Genomic DNA, 16026 nt, shown 5'->3' with positions numbered 1-16026 from the left:
CTCCAGCAAGCCTTCCCTCTTCCTTACGTATCAGTGATTTTTCTCTCTTTTGGACCATTCTTAGTGGACCAAACTGTTTAAATTTATATCCCTCTTTAAAAAAAAAAAGGCGTTGCTCCTTCCTGCGCCTTGAGGTATCCTTGGAGTCAAGGTCACCCACGACCTCCATGTTGCCAAGCCCAGTGGTCCAGGGTCTCCCTCTTCCTGGATGTGTTGGCAGCATTTGGGTCACCATCTCCTCCTGAAACACTCGCGTCCTGATGCCACCTGCCTCAGCTGTTCTCACCTCACTGGCCACCCGTCTTGGTCTCCTTGGCTGGTTCCCTCTTGCGTCTCCCATCTCGAAGTGTGGGCGTGTTCCATCTCCTCTTTCTGTGCACACTCACCCGGTTACCCACACGCCCACACTCCAAATGTCTATTTCCAGCGTGGAGCTCCCCGCCCCCCGAGGCCAGGCCACATGCCCACTCACCTCCCTGCCTCCCTGTGGGTGCTAATGGGCTTTTCTGCTCTAAGACATTCCAAACAAAACCTCTGAGCCCAATATTGGCAAACGAGGCGTAGAAAAACGATTTACAGGGCAGCCCGGGGGGCTCAGCGGTTTAGCGCCGCCTGCAGCCCAGGGCGTGATCCTGGAGACCCGGGATCAAGTCCCTGCAAGGAGCCTGCTTCTCCCTCTGCCTGTGTCTCCGCCTCTCTCTGTGTCTCTCATGAATAAATCAATAAAATAAAAATCTTAAAAAAAAAAAAGAAAAGAAAAACGATTTACAAATCTCTGTATGTTTGGAAATTAGGCTATTTATACCTCTGGATAGCCCATGGATAAAATCACAAGGGAAATTTGGACACAGTTTGAACTGGACACTAATGAAAATTATTATCTCAAAATTTTTGTATTTGAGAGACGGTGGGGGCGGGGTAAGCGTGCACGCGGGTGTGCCGAGGGAGAGACGGGAAGATGGAGAGAGAATCTGAGGCAGACTCTGCACCGAGCCCGACCTGATCCCACGACGGCAAGATCACATCCTGAGCTGAAACCAGGAGTCGGACACTCAACCGACGGAGACACCCAGGTGTCCCGTTAAAATAAAAAAAAAAAAATTTTTTTTTGTAAAGAAAATCTGTAAATGAATGAGCTAAGCACACATCTTGAAAGATTAGATGAGCAACAACCCCAAAGAACTGAGAAGCAAAGGAATAATAAATATATACGTTAAGGAAACAGAAGATAAAAACACCGTAAAGAGGATCAACAAGGGCCGAAATCAAAGAAACAGGGGCACGGCTTCGGGTTGACCCGCACCTCTCCATGTGCCCGGATGCCCCCGAGTGGCACACCGACGCCCCGGGTGTCCCGCTCCCCAACCCCAGGGCCGGCGGCCACCCTGCTTCGGATCCTCAGCCGAACGGCAGCAAGAGGATATCAGGAACAACTTTTGCACGGAAATTTGAAAATTTAGATATTGCGGACAAATTCCTGGGAAATCATTAATCGAAACCTACCCCCGAAACATCCTGGCACGTCCGGTAGCTCTTATCTTAAGGAGCCGAGACCCGGATCGGCTCCCTGCCGACTGGCCCCTGAGCCAGGGCAGTCCCGCGGGGGCGCGTCTGCCGCTGTCGGCTCGGGGTGCCCCACCCTCCGAGATCCCGGATCGGAGCGGACGGCCGGGGCCAGGCGCCCTAGGGTGCGGTGCAGGCGCTGCCGGGGGCCCCCCCAGGCGTGGGGAGTGTGTGCAGGCCGGGTCACACGCAGGCCACGACCTCCAGCCACACCCTGCCGGGCCCTCGGTCTGCGGCGCCTCCAGCCCTCGGGCCCTGCCTCCCCGTCTGGACAGGCCTATCTGGGCGTCTCGGCGCCGGCCTGCTGCGCCCCGGGGGGTGGCACCCCGATCCCCATCGCCACACGCAAATAACAGGTGTCGGCTGGATGGGCAGAGGGCCCTCGGCCGGGCTCCCTGTGGCTTTCAGGGGACAGTTCCCCGCAGGCAGTGGGGGCAGGGGGCGGCCGCGTCTGCCAAGCACCTGTGCCCACTGCCAGACAAGGGCCCCAGGAACCGCCGGTAACCATAGCGACGTGGCTGGGGGGGGGCAGCCTCTCTTCTGGAATCCAGAGCGGGTGATGGGGCCCCGTGCGGCTGACGGGAGTCGACGGCTGCGGCCAGCTCTCGAGGCGGGAGCGTGGGGATGGACGCCCCGTGGGAGCCGGACTCGGTCACCCGCCCGGGGCCTTGTTTTGTCCTGTCGCATCACCCGGTTCAGGGGTCCCGTCCCACCGCGTTCTATCCCGCGTGGACATCCGTGTGCGTGCGCCCGAGCACGTGGAAGGCGACCCGGTGTTACTGCATCGCACTGCACCAGCTGTGGGCCGTTACTGTCCTCTGGCGACCTGGGCTGTTTACCTGGGGCCGCGTCAACCCGGCAGCCAAGTCTGAGGTCTAGGACGCGGGTTTGTTAACCACTGAGTCAGCCGGGGCGGCAGGGTTCACTGGGATCCCGGGGGCCGTCGGGTGGGGCGGCCTGGAGCGGTGGGCGCTGTGGGGGGCTGGCGGGGCCAAGCAGAGCGCCCGCTCGGGGAGCCAGGGCCTGAGGCCAGGAGGGGCGGGGGGTGGGTGCCCGTCCCCGCTGCTGCTGCGCTGCGGTGGCTGCTCGGAGGGCCGCGCACGGAGAAGGCGGAAGTCACGGAGCAGATCCTGGGGTGACCGCACCCACCCAGCGGGGCGGCCCCCACCTCTGCCACAAGGGAAGCGTGAGTGAGATCCCGGAGCGGGGTCCCAGCGGGGCAGGGTCCCTGTGCGCACCCCCTGCCGCCCCACGGTGTGCGGGCCGGGAGCCGAGGCCCAGAGGAGGGGCGGCCGGCCTGAGCCACGCCGCGGACGGGGAGGCCGGGTGCTGGGTCCAGTCCCTCCCGGGCCTCTCTCCGGAGCCGAGGCTGCGCTTGCGTGTGTATGAGTGTGCGCGTGCCCACGCTGACCATGTGAGCGCCACGTGCCCCTTGGAGCCGGGGAGGTGTGGCCCCTCTGGGCACCCTCCCAAGGTGCCCTCGGAGCCTACGCCCAGGAGGGTGCTGGAGGGCGGGCGCCCCACTGACCTGGATCACGGCGTCCAGCCCGGGTGGGGACTGCGGCGCAGCGGCCTCCCCATCGCCGGGCTCGCTGGAGGCGGAGCTCATCTGGGTCGGATGCTCGGGGGCCGGGGTGGGGGGCCGGGGCTGGGGGGCACAGGGCTCGGGGGGCCGGGGCTGGGCCGCCCGGTGAGTCTCCTCCTGGAGCCCTGGCCGGGCCGGACCTGCTTCAGGGCAGCAGCTGCACACCTGCGGCACCTGGCTCCTCCGTCAGGGCGCCCAGCTGCCCCCTCTGGGTTGGCGACCTGAGTGGCCAGCTAAGGGCGGAGGCGTTGCCGTGGCAACCACGACGCAGGGATTGAGTTTCCCTGGAAACAGGAGTGCCGCCCTGTTGCCGTGGGGACCGCAGAGTGCTGTTGTCTGGAAGCCGTTTCCTGGAGACCTGGAGGCGCCCTGGTGGCGCTGTGCACCGGAGCCACCGCGCGGGGCAGGGGGCTGGCCTCCCCCAGCCTTGGGCCGCACCCGCCCGGCCTTCCAGGGGCTTCTCCCTGGACCAACTGTGCTCGGGGGTGGACTCCCGAGGGAGGATCGTACACTGTGGCGTTTTCCCCAACACCTGGCAAAGAACTTAGGGGTCATTGGTGGGGTGGTGTCCCCAGAGGGCCGGACGAGGCCCCCGGGTAGGAGAAAGCACCGCCCAGGGACGGAGGGAAGCCCCGTCGTCCTAGCCCTGCTTGTGGACTCGCCCTCCGGGCTTGGCTTCCCTCTGGAGCCCCCACCCCCACCCCGGGACCACCTGCTCTGGGGGGCATTTGTGTCTAATTGGGGGGGCGGGACCCAGTCCCGGGGGGCGAGGCAAGGGGAGGGACGGGCACAGACCTGCACCCGGTCCCCGGGGTCTCCCAGGGCCTCCTGAGCCAGCGGCCCCCCGCCCCCTGCCCGGCTGCACCCCTCCCAGCAGAGACCGTCTTGAGCGGGGGCGACCCCCGTGACCCCCAGAGTGCGCGCTCCTCGGAGGCTGCCCGCCCGGGCAGGGCCAGAGGGACCCGTCCTGAGGAACACGGCGCAGTGCTGCCATCTGCAAGGCCTCTGCCCACTGCCCCCGGGGCGACAGCCACCCGAGTGGCCGTGCGGGGACGGGCGGGCCCTCGGGTGGACGGAGCCCCATGGGCGTGCGGGGCTGGCCGTAGCCTCCGGCTTCCCCCGGGCTGTGGCTGGGGCACCTCCCGCACCCAAGGCTGTCTATGGCACCCCCACCGCCGCGAGGTGGGCCGGGGGCTCGGGGGCTCGGGGGCTCGGGGGCTCCGGGGCACAGCCACCTCCGCGGTGTGGGGCAGCGTGTAATGGGGGCGCGTGTCCCCGCGGGCATCCTGGCCTGCCCCGCCCCCACGCACCCCAGCGTTCCTCTCGGCCCGGGCCCCCCAGCCCTCCCGCCAGCCTCCGCCCCTGCACCCTGTCCAGGCCCTTATAGGTTCTGGACGTCCATTCCAAGCCTCCTGGCCTGGGGTCCCTGCTCGTGGCTCCCGGTCCCCGGCTGTCACTGGACAAGAAGGAGAGCCTCTGACAGGGCAGCCCTGGGCCTGGGCCCAGCCCCGCGGAATGTTCCGGAACGGAGGCAGGCAGCGCCCCCGTGGGGTGGGCAGGGCCGGGCTCAGGAGGACCGTGTCCGCCCTGCCCAGGGCCACCAGCAGCCGCCCCACCGGATTCAGACCCTCCTGGGCGTCCCGGCTTCCCGGTGCGAGGGCCACCCCGTGCCCTTGGCGGCATCTCTTGTGCTCGCCCCGACACACGGGCCGCGGGCGGGTGCAGCAGGGCCTGCGGGGACGGGACACGCGGCCCCGACACGCCCCGGGAGGACGGGTCACTCGCAGGGCAACCCCAGAGGAGGCGGGAGGCTTCCAGGGAGCGCTGCCCCCCCCCAGCCCCCGCCCAGCCCCGGGGCCTCCCGGCCCGCCCTCCACTCCCCTGCCAGCTGCCAGCCAGTCTGCGCCTGGGGACTCCTCCCCGGGAGCTGCCCCCCCGCACGGCCAGCCGTCGGCCAAGTGTCCATGGACGAAGGGCGGATCAAGGGAGGTGCCACTCGGGAGGGGACCGGGACACGGCCGCCAGGACCAGGGACTGCCCGGCCCCCGCGGGCGTTGGGCTCCGTGGAGCGAGCGTCGCCACAGCACTGACCCACGGCCACGAGGTCCTTAGACGGGACGGCGGGCGTCCGTGGCTCCGGATCCTGGGGCCGTGACCTCCGGCCCCGCATCGGGTGCAGAGACCTCTTAAAAATAAAATCCTAAAATAAAAAAATCATGGAGACAGAACGAGGGTGGCGGTGGGTGCGGTGGGTGCAGTGGGTGCCGGGTGGGGTCAGGGGAACGGGGAGGGGGTTTTGGCGGCGGCAGGCGGGGGGAGGGGGAGTTATTCTTCCACGAGGAGGACGGAGTTTCAGTTTGGGGCGGGGTCCTAGAGGCGGGCGGAGAGCTGGAGGCGCCCGGTGTGAAGGTCCCTCCTGTCACGGGGCTTGACATTTGAAAATGGTTAAGATGGTACATTTTATGTTTATTCATCATCGTAAAAAACACAAAACCAGACCAAACTCAGGCCTGCCTACAGCACCTGGGGGCGCCGCGCTCCGTGGCTCCCCGACGGTCTGCGCCTGAGCTGCCGGGCGGACCCAGGCTCTAGCGGGCGGCGGGGAAGTCGGTCTGGCCCCCGCTGGCCCCCGGGCCCCGGACGGACAGACCTGGGTCGCTCCCAACCGCGCGTCGGTGCCCCCGCCTCTCTGCCCGGGGCCTCCTTCTCGGGCCCCCTTCCCCGGGGAGCCCCCAGGACTCCGTCTGGGGTGGTGGCCGCCCCCGGCCCCCTTCTCGCCTCCGGAAGCTTCACGGCCCCGCGTCCGCCCCGTTGCTCGTGCCGCTGGCTGGGGTGGCCACGTCCGGGAGACCGTGCTGGCCGGCCGCGCCCCTGCTTCTCCTGGGGCGACCCTGAGCGCCCGCAGACACCCGGACGGCCACCCCTCTGCCGCCCCCAGCCACAGGGGCCCCCGGCTTCCTGCCCCGCAGCCCTCAGTGCCCTCCATCCGCCACCTCCGGGTGCAGCCCCACGTGCGCCCTGCTTGATGGCAGGGGTGGGGGGTGCCGGCCTTTATGCCAGAGCGGTCTCTGCGAGGGAAGGCAGCGAACTCCCACCCCGCCCCCCTGCACCACCCCCTGACCCACCCCTTGACCCGCCCCGCCCCCTGCACCCCTGCACCCTCTGACCTGCCCTGCCCTCCACCTGCACCCTGACCCTCCTCGCCCTCCCCCTGCACCCCCTGACCCGCCCCCCCTCCCTGCGCTTCCTGGGGGCCTTCTGCCTCAGGCCCTCGCCCCTTCCACAGACCAGGAGGCTGCGGGCCGGCAGCCCTGCACCGGACGCTGGAGGCAGCTGGGAAACAGAGCGGGGCCTTCTGAGGGGGCTCTGGGGCCGGGGAAGTGGGTGGCGCCTCACCTCCCTGCGGCGGCCTCACCCTTCCCGGGGCCACCGGGGGGCATGTGTGGCCGACGCCCCCGGGGCCTGGCAGGCAGGAACACGCCGCAGGAGCAACGAAGGCGCACTCACAGCCCCGTCCTCGGCCACCGGGCACGCGTGTCAGACCGCGTCCACCTTGACTGCGCGTCGTGGGGCCACACACGGGAGTTCGGCCGTGCTGCGCCCGTGACGGTGGGGCTGCGGGCACCCTGGCCGCCGCTGGGGGTTGCTGCCCAGGAAGGCACCGCGCACGAGGGATGGCCGGTCTCCCGCCAGCTGGTGGCCAAGGCGCTGTCATCACCGCCGGAGCGGGAGGCGTCTCGGGAGCCCCTTGAGGCCCGACGGCTCTGTGTGTCCTGAGCGTGAGCAGCTTCTGGGCCCTTCGGCTGCACGAGCCCCTGACCCTGGGGGAGAGGCCTCCCGGGCACGACGGAGGGACCCACAGGCCCCGGGAGCCAGGGCCAGGGCAGGGCTGTGGGACCAGCTCCTCTGCAGCAACGCCCCTGCCTACCGGTCGGGTCCCTGGAGACCGAAGGACCTGTGCAAGGGGGTGGGGGGGAGGCAGGCCGGGGCGTCCGGTCCTTGAGCTGAGTGGCTGCCCTAGGACAGGGACGGACGTGCTCTGGGCAAGGCCACAGGACAGCACTGGGCCCGCTCTGAGGACGGAGAGCGTGTCTTGGTTGGCCGTGCTGTGGCTGCCCTGAGAGGTGGTGAGCTCCCCGTCCCAGGAGGTGTGGAGACGGAGGCCCAGGCCCGGGGCCTCCAAGCACCAGCACCAGGAAGTGCACGCCTTGGATGGAGGCTCTGCCCGTGGCGCCCGAGGCCCCTGCGTGGGTGGGGGTGGGGGTGGGGGCTCCCCAGGGCAGAGGGCGGGCGGCAGGCAGCGTCTCCAGGATCCCTTGTTAGGGGCTACTTCCAGGCTCGCTGTTTGCACACCCTCCAGCGGGGCACCCGGCGTCCAGGGGCCAAGGGTCGGCGGGGGTGGCTCCCCGGCTGGTCGGGACCTGCCCGCCTGAGCCTGAGCTGAGCGGGAGACAGGCTGGGCTGGGCGGGCTCCCAGCAGGGCGCTGGGGGGGCGAGGCCTTCACCCAGCGAGGCGGGGCCGGGGAGACTTCCCCCGAACCGGGGCGGCAACGGGCCTCCAGCTGCAGCCCGGGGTGGGTGCGGGCTCCCCGCAGCCTTGGGGGTTGGAAGGGAGGCCCCAGGGGGGCAGGATTCACACCCGGGCCCCCCCGAGGCGCCCCCTCTCAGCTCTCAGTCGGACACAGGTGCCTGAGTGGGTGTTGAGGCTGCCGGGCAAGTGCAGCTGCCCAGGGGCTCCTCCCACGGGGGCTCAGGGGGCCGCCACCCGGCCTGGCCTCTGTCATCGCAGCAGTGGGGCCGCTGTGGGTCCCTGCCCCCGTGGCTGCGGCGAGGGGACCGGACACTAGGCCCCCACCCCAGGACGGCGCGGGGGAGGTGGCCGGGCCCCGGGAGGGGCGGAGTCGGGGTGACAGGAGGGAGGAGCCCCACCCCGCCCCGGGCTCCCAGTGACATTCCTGGCTGCTGGCGACTGACTCGGCCCCACCTGAGAGGCCAGGGCCGGGCCTGGCTATTTAACCGGGTGGCGGTGGCGGTGGCGGTGGCGCTGTGCTCGGGGATCCTGCTCCGCGGAGCTGGGCCCCACCTGGAGGGCAGGTGCGTCCCCCCGGCCCGCCGGCCTCAGTGTGGCCCTCTCGGGCTGCCCTGCCCCGGGCCCAGCCATGGCGGTGCAGGTGCCCCTGTGGCACCACTACCTGCGGGCCATCCGCTCCAGGGGGGCGCCGCGGGCGCGGGACTACCAGCGTGCCGAGGACGTGCTGCTCACCGTCCTGGAGCGCGTGCACGACCTGGACCCGCGCTTCCTCGTGGACTACTCCCGTGACCTGGAGGCCTTCCAGTTCGCCCTGCGCTCCTCCGAGGACCCCCTGGACATGGAGGTGCCCCTGTGCGTGGACGCCGAGGCCCTCCTGGTGGAAGAGGTGGGGGCCGCCGAGGCAAGGGACGGCCCCGCGTCCTGCCGCCTGGGGGTGTCCCGGGAAGGGCCCCGGCCTGAGCAGTGGACGGCCGACGACGTCTTCAACGTCTCCTCGGACGGGAGCGCCAAGTGCTGCGGCCACATCGTGCCCAGCAAGGTCCTGCGCGTCCTCAAGGACCTTCTGGTGGCGGCCATCGTGCACTGCAGGCACCAGAGCCTCATCGCGCCAGGTAGCCGCCGAGTGACTGGGCACAGGTGTGAGGGCAGCGCGAGCGCGTGAGTGCGTGTGCAGGCGTAAGTGTGCACACGTGGGGGCGTGTGGGTGCACGTGTGCACAGACTGCGGTCTCTCAGCACCTGCGTGTCGGGGTCCGAGGTCCCTTCCAGCCCCAAACACCGCTCAGAGGACAGGTCCTGCGCTTCTGGCTCTGGCATGAGGACCCGGAGGTCACGCTGCAGCGGCCGGGACTCGTTAGGCCGCTGACCCGCCGGCAGAGGGTCCCTGCCGTCCTGGGTGCTTCTGCGAGCAGCTCCAGGCCAGGGCGACGGTCGTACGGGTGCCACACGGCACGGGTGGGAAGCCTGGGTATGTGCACGCGTGTGTGTACGGGGTCATGATCACATGTGCGTGTGCGCCTGTGCGTGTGCAGGTGTAAGTGTGCACGCATGAGCGTGTGTAGGGGCTGTGTTCGCGTGCACATGTGTGCACAGATCCGTTTTGATTTATGGTCTGGTTGCCCCTTGGTGACCTGGGCCCTGAGCAGGCCGTGCAGGGCAGGCGGGCCTCAGTCTCCCCTCCGGCCTCGCTGGTGTGATCTGGGTGGTGAGCCCCAGGGTCGGACCGGGGTCCTGGCGCCGCGTGGACTGAAAGCCCGGGACGGGAGGGTGTCCCCTGGGGCCGGAGCAAAGGCCTCGGGTTGTCCTGAAGGCGCCGGGACTGGAGCAGAGGGTCCGGCTTCCCCTGGGGGGGACAGGCGGGGGGCGGCGGCTGCCCCCGAGCGCTCACCTGGTCCCCACGTCCGCCGTGATGTCAGACGACGGGGCCGGTCAGCCCATCTCAGGGACGGCGACCTGCCCCGGCTGCTCCGAGTGCTCTTCCAACACCAAGGGGAGGGGCGACTTCCAACCCTGGCCGTCCCCAGACCTGCCCGGTGGCCTGGGGCGGGTGGCCGCCCTCGCAGGGCAGCTGGGGCCCGTCATTGGGCGCGCCGAGTGCCCCCGGCCCCTTCCGCATCTTCTCTGGCCATCTTCTGAACCTTCCAATTACTGGGGCCACTTCTGTCTTCTCGGGTGACTAACGTGGCCATTCCCACCTGGCCCTGTCCCCCGCCGGCCTGCGCCCCTCCCGCTGGGGTGCGCCCTGCCCTGGTCCCCGCCCTCCCGGGCTTCGCAGGCTGAGGCGGCTGGGCCCCCGCCCAGGGGCCCGGGGCGTTGGGTGTGCAGGGAAATTCCAGGCATTACTTCCTGACACTTAACCTTAAAAGGTAAGCACAGCGGCTCCAGGTGACAAGGTTCAGGCTGCTCCCACCCAGGGACGGAACCGGTGAGACCGGGCTGGGGGCTGCGGTGGGCGCGGTCGTGACAGGGCGGGTGTGGCTGGCCGCCTCCCAAGCCGTCGCCTCCGTGGCCAAAATGTGTGCCCCATGGTAGCTGAGGACACGAAGCCGCCGACGGAAGCTCTGGGGGGACACGCCTCAAGCCTGAAGCGGGGGGAGCCAGGGATCCCTGGACGCCTTCCTTCCTTTACAACTGATGGGGAAACTGAGGCTCGGGGGGGCCCAGGTGGCAGGGCCATGACCTGGTCTGGACTGGGTCCCAGGAAGAGGCTCAAGAACTACCCTATAGGAGACTGGGGGAGGGTCTGCATGGGGAGTAAGGGGTCTGCGTGGGGGATGGGCCTGCATGGGGGGGAAGGGACCTGCATGGGGAGGGGCCTGCATAGGGGAGGGGTCTGCATGGGGGAGGGGCCTGCATGGGGAGTAAAGGGTCCGCGTGGGGAATGGGCCTGCATGGGGGAAGGGTCCTGCATGGGGAGAGAGGGGGTGTGCAGGAGGTGCAGGCTCCTTCCTACAGGACCCCCAGGGCTGTGTGTGGGGTGGGACAAGGGGAAGGCGGCTCCCTCTGCTCTGTCCCTGGGGACCTTTGTCCAAGGCACGTACTGGGGACTCCCCAGGGGGCTCGGCTCCCGGGCCAGGGCCTCGCAACCTGGCTGGGCTGGGGGAGGGAAGGGGAGACCACTCTGAACCCAGGGCTGGCCGGGGGGATAGGAGTGCCCCCCACACCACAGCTCCTCTTCCTCTCTGTGTGGTGTTGATATGTTTTGGGGGAAATGACGACTGAAGTAGAAGGCCCGGGTCTTACCAGGGCAGCCGTACACCCAGCCCCCAGCCCCATCACCCTGGGGATGTCCCCTGCTGGGTGGGTGGGGGTTCGGGGTCGGGGGGCGGGCTCGGGGCTGCGTCTGAGTAGCGAGGGGGGCGGGCAGCACTTTCCCTGGTGTGCCGGCCGGGCTGAGGTTCTGGGGGCCCCGGGGCGGCGTGGAACCCGGGAGGGCAGGCTCCCGCACCGTCAGCCTTGGGGTCCAGGCCTTGCCGGGCGCCGGGCACCACGCGGGCCCCTCCCGACACCGGCCTCCCGAGAGGTGGGGGGGCAGTGGAGACGGCGGTTCCAGGGCCCGGCGCGTTGTTGCAGGTTCCCTGAACGCGGACAGCCTGAGGGAGGAGGAGCTGCACCTGTCCCTGCTGGTGTCCAGCGGCTGGAGGACGGTCCGCTTCCACGTCGTGCCCGTGGTTCGCAGAAAGCACCGGGTGCCCGCCCTGGAGGGGGCCCAGCTGATGCGTGCGTTTCCTGGGGGCAGCTTGAGAAGGATTGTCGGCCAGGAGGTGGCCCTGGTGCCGGCCGGCGCCCAGCTCTGGAGGTAGGACGCGCCTCCTGCGCCCGTGGGTCCCGGGGAGCCTGCAGGACGGGCCTGCTGACCACTGAGCCCCCGGGCCCGAGCAGGAGGCCTGCGGGGATGAGGCGCGGAGAAACTGGGAAACGCAGGGGCCGCCCTGGACGGGAACCCCGCGACCCAGCCGACACCTTTGTCTCGGGCGGGAAAGTCTCCAAGAGGACAGCGACCGGTCCGGGGCCCTCAGGTGCCCAGAGCGCTCAGGAGGGGCCCCACACGGGGAGGGTGACCAGACGATCCGGAGCATCCCCCAGCGTGGGGCTGGTGCAGGTCCCCCTCGCCCACCGGCCCCGGAGCCCCGGCCACCCCCAGGGCCCCGCGGCTGCCCCCAGTCCGCGAGCTCGGTGAGGCCCTTCCTCTCTCACGTCGGCGAGAGGACATCCCGAGGTGGTGTCTGTGGGACGTAGGAGGGGGGCAGGAAGGGGAGGGTGGGCTGAGCCGTCCCGCGTGCAGGGAAGCAGGGCCGTCCATCCGGACGCCAGCGTGCAGCGCGTCGGTCCTGAGCCTCCACGAAGAGTGGGGCCCCCTGGGCCCTGGCCGCCACGGTCCAGCAAGCATGTGGGGAGTGCCAGGGTGCACAGACCCCGAGGGCCGGCCCTGCTGCTGGGGGCGGCTTCCAAGCCCCTCATGGCTTGCGGGGCTGCCCGGTGAAGGCCGCACCTCTCCAGTGGGGCCCGGACTGGACACGTCAGCCGAGCGCCAGGAGGCTCCCCGTACCCTTCCGTGTTCTGGGGCCCGGCGTCTCCATGAAAGCCCACCCTTCACATCCGACTGCCCGGCCGGGGCGGTTCCTGGGACGGGGCGGGGAGGTGGGGCACCGGGTGCCGGCCTGGACCACCCTGCGTGCACGGGCTTCTGATCCGGGGAGGCCGCAGAAGCCGGCGCTTTCCCTCCTGGGGACAAGCCGCGGCTGCAGGGGGCCCTGTGCCCCTGGCCGAGGCCCCGAGGCCGACACTGCGGTGCCTGTCCTGGCCCCCAGGGTCTCCACCGACCACCTGCTCACCCGGCTGCTCGGTGCGCTGGGCTCCTTCCGGGGCCACCGCCTGGACAGCCTCTCCATCCTGGACCGGGTCAACCACGAGAGCTGGCGTGACAGCGGCCAGAGCCCTGGCCTGACCTACGGCCACCTGAAGGTATGCATCGTCCGGGGGGCGCGGGCGCGGGGGTCCCTGGTGGCCGCGAAGCTTACCCCCGGGGGTCCTCCCCGGACAGGAAGCGGCCTGTCCTGCAGCTGGGCCCCTCGCTGGGCTGCTGCGACGTGGCGGGAGCCGTGTCCTCCTCGGCCTTCGTGACCATCGGGTGCCGAGAAGAGTGAGGGAGCAGGGTTGGGGCGCCAGGCAGCGAAGGCGGGCAGACGGGGTCTCTGCCCGGAGCGAGCCTGGGGGGGCAGTGCTGCTCCGTGACGGGACGGGGGCTGGCAGGGCGGCCTGACCCGGCACAGGAGAGTCCCTCTGAGCCGCTCCCTGCCCCCTGCAGGCCTCCGTCCCAGCCCTGAGGGTTGCCAGCTTCCCGGGGGGCCCTCGGGGTCTGCACGCTGCGGCTGCTCTTGGGGTCGGGCTGCGGGCACGTTCGGTGGGAGGGGACAGGGCGTGAGGCAGAGGCCGGAGAAGGCGAGAAGCCTCGGAATCTCCCGAGAGGGGTCCTGGGCTGGGGGCTGCGGCCCCTGTGAGCCTGGACTCAGTGGCAGCGCCCTGGGGAGTCGGGGAGCTGCCAGGATGGAGGCCGCAGGCCGGGAGGAGCTGAGACTCACCCTGGGGCATCCGGGGGGCGTGAATTGGGGGGTGGGGGGCTGGTGGGCCGGGCCCGGGGGCCGGGGGCGGGCTGCGGTGGGCTGGGCCGCACTGGACCAGGCCGGGGCCGCCAGCGGGCGCCTGACCCCCCGACCTGCTGCAGACCGTGCTGCTGTGGGCCTCGGTGCTCTTCCCCGCGCCCGAGGACTGGGCGGAGCTGCAGGGCGCCGTGTACCGGCTGCTGGTGGTGCTGCTCTGCTGTCTGGCCACCAGGAACCTGCCGCACTTCCTCTACCCCGGCTGCAACCTGCTGCGGGACACCGGCCTGGACCTCAACGCCCTGTACCAGCGGGTGGAGCACTTCGCCAGCCAACCTGAGGCGTCCCTGCGTATCCACGTCACCCACCTGGGCCGCAGCCCCCCACCGCGCATCGGCAACGGGGTCAAGGCGCTCCTGCAGCTGCCCGCCAGCAACCCTGCCTACTGGGCCACCGCCTACTTCGACGTCCTGCTGGACAAGGTGGGCAGGGCCGGCCGAGGGCGTCCCAGGCAGGCCCGGGGCAGCATGCAGGTGGGGACAGAGCCCTCATCCACACCCCCAGGGTCAGGTCTGTCCTCTGGACAGCAAGAGAGCGTCAGGGAAGGTGTGGCCTCTGGAGGTCAGACAGGCCGTGGGTGCCCCCTGCCCGTTAGTGCCCGGGAAGCAGGGCACGCGTCCGAGCCAGAACCACCCCCAAGCACACCCCTGACAAGTGCTCCGTTCCTCACGGAGTCTGCTGGCCTCACGGGCTGTCCCCGCAGGTGCAGTTCCTGCTCACGCCTGGACCCAGGAGCCCCATGCTGTGTCCTTGGGACTTGGCATCCTGTGGCCTGATGTTCGGGGGTCGCCTGGCCACTCTGCTAAGCCCTCCCTCCCCTGCTCCCACAGAGCCCACTCCTGCTCCTTTCCCTCAGGCCGACCCGCACCCTCACCCCGAAGGGCCAGCACCGTCTCCCTCCAGAGCACAGGGGGCTGGCGGGATGAGAGCAGGGGGGTGATGGGTGCTCAGCCCACCACAAGCACCTGCGGGGTCAGGCCCATCTCGGGGGACACCCACGTGCGAGGAAGAGCCCCTGGAGGAGAGGCCCTGGGTGGCTCCACATCTGGAGGAGGCCTTGCAGGCAGACCCAGAGGCAGGAGGTCCTGGTGGCCGGGGAGCACGTGCCCCTGCGAGGGGCTCTCATGACTCTGTGACCCCTCTGCCCCCTGCCCCATCTGCAGTTCCAGGTCTTCAACATCCAGGATAAGGAACGGATCTCCGCCATGCAGAGCATCTTCCAGAAGACCAAGACCCTGGACAGCGAGGAGTGCTGAGCTGGCTTCCCCCGACTCAGTCTTTACCGCCCACGGCCTGGCTGCCCTGCCCCACAGAGGATCCCAGGACACTTGGGGGAGAGTGGGCTTCTCCTGAGGGGGGCGGTGGGTGGTAGGGACGTCCGCAGGGCCACCGCAGACTGTCAGGATGGCCTCGTGGGAGCCTGAGCGTGCCGGGCAGCAGGCCTCTGGGAGCAGCTGCCCAAACACCGGGCCTGGGATGAGGTGCCTTGGGTTTCACAAGATGCGTGTTGACCCATTCTGTGTGATGTCATCAGACTCTCAAAACCAAGCGTCTGCATGACACCTGGAGCCCCAGCGCTTGTCCCCACCTGCGTCACGAGCCACTCTGTGGTGACGAATACTGTCTATCTGATCTCGAATAAACTCGCGCACTGGATATACACAGGGGGACGGGGCCTTCCACTTTCCGTGTATCTACGTGGAGAAGATTTCCCCCGGGGAAGCCTAGATGTACAAGAAGCTGGTGTGCACACAGACAATCCCCAACTTTCTCCAATCCCTGTAAATGACCAGCCTCTTTCCCGGTGTCACCTCCTTCTAGTTCGTAGAGGAAACTGAAGCCCACACCCGCAGCTCTGCCTGCCAACCCAGTGTCCGTCCTGTCACGGTGGAGGTGCCCCCTTTTCCTGTGTAAGGTGGCGTCTCCCCGCCTCTGACACCACCCCCTGCATCTGTTCTCCCTGCTCCATCCCCCCACTCCGCATGCTCTCATCAGCCCGTGACAGCCAGCCTGCAGCCCCTTCCCCACTGCGTTCTCACGTGAGAGTCCCAGAGACCTCCGTGTGCCCCAGCCTAACAGACATTTTCTCCTTTCCACCCTCTTCACCTCTCGGTGACATTCGTTCCTCAGCTTCCAAGCTGCAGCCCACACCCTGGCTCCAGGAAAGGGGCCTGCAACCCCACGGCAAGTGCATGTGGCAGCAACTTCCCCAGGATCCTCCACAATTTCCATGACCATGTGCCAGAATAGCCACCCATGCATGGAGCAGAGGAAATGCAGGACCCTTGAAGGCTATGGGGTGCGGGGCCTCAGCTGAGACTAATACAGGGGGATGCAAAATGCCATTAGAGTGGGGGCTTTAAGAACACAGAACCTTGGCCCAACCTATTCAGGGAGGGTACAAAGTGCCCGGGCCCACCCTGTGAGCATTTCCTCAGCGTCTGAGTGTGTAACAGGATGTGCGTTCTCAGCAGGAGCAAGAGCCTTAATGGTAGGAGAGGCCAAGGGGAAGACCAAAAGCACTTGTTTTCTCATGGCCAAAATAGTCTGGCAAAACAACCTTAGCATCACCCTGAAACACCCTGATTCACCAGTATAACCCTGGCAAAAGTCAGGAGAGTAAAAAAAAATGAGATACTTGGGTATAAATCCGACAAAATATGTAAAATATCTCTATGAAGAAAGCTA

The 16026-nt window shown here is 68.5% G+C and overlaps 2 protein-coding genes across 2 annotated transcripts in view; one reads left to right on the top strand and one right to left on the bottom strand.

Moving 5' to 3' along the window:
• Positions 1–3975, bottom strand: part of CROCC2 (ciliary rootlet coiled-coil, rootletin family member 2) — a 58433-nt gene extending 54458 nt beyond the window's left edge. The window contains exon 1 of the mRNA XM_072797019.1: positions 3092–3975. Coding sequence (XP_072653120.1) covers positions 3092–3172 — 81 coding nt within the window. The 5' untranslated portion in view covers positions 3173–3975. The remainder of the gene's footprint in view (positions 1–3091) is intronic.
• Positions 3976–7631: 3656 nt separating this feature from the next.
• On the top strand, positions 7632–14998 carry MAB21L4 (mab-21 like 4). Its single transcript, XM_072797004.1, has 5 exons — positions 7632–8791; positions 11252–11477; positions 12490–12643; positions 13404–13760; positions 14502–14998. Exons 1-5 carry the CDS (start codon positions 8308–8310, stop codon positions 14592–14594), a joined length of 1314 nt encoding a protein of 437 aa, XP_072653105.1. The 5' UTR covers positions 7632–8307; the 3' UTR covers positions 14595–14998.
• Positions 14999–16026: the final 1028 nt, after the last annotated feature.

The sequence above is a fragment of the Canis lupus genome, chromosome 24 (assembly GCF_048164855.1).
Source record: "Canis lupus baileyi chromosome 24, mCanLup2.hap1, whole genome shotgun sequence".
Taxonomy (NCBI): Eukaryota; Metazoa; Chordata; class Mammalia; order Carnivora; family Canidae; genus Canis; species Canis lupus.
The sequence above is the reverse complement of the archived record's forward strand: the minus strand, read 5'-3'. Positions and strand labels throughout refer to the sequence as shown.

Bases quoted from the DNA above. Each gene is read 5' to 3' on its own strand.
- MAB21L4 (XM_072797004.1), top strand. From the start codon at position 8,308: ATGGCGGTGCAGGTGCCCCTGTGGCACCACTACCTGCGGGCCATCCGC. The intron at 12,644-13,403 runs GTATGCATCGTC...GACCTGCTGCAG, and splicing joins TGACCTACGGCCACCTGAAG to ACCGTGCTGCTGTGGGCCTC. The intron at 13,761-14,501 runs GTGGGCAGGGCC...CCCCATCTGCAG, and splicing joins TCGACGTCCTGCTGGACAAG to TTCCAGGTCTTCAACATCCA.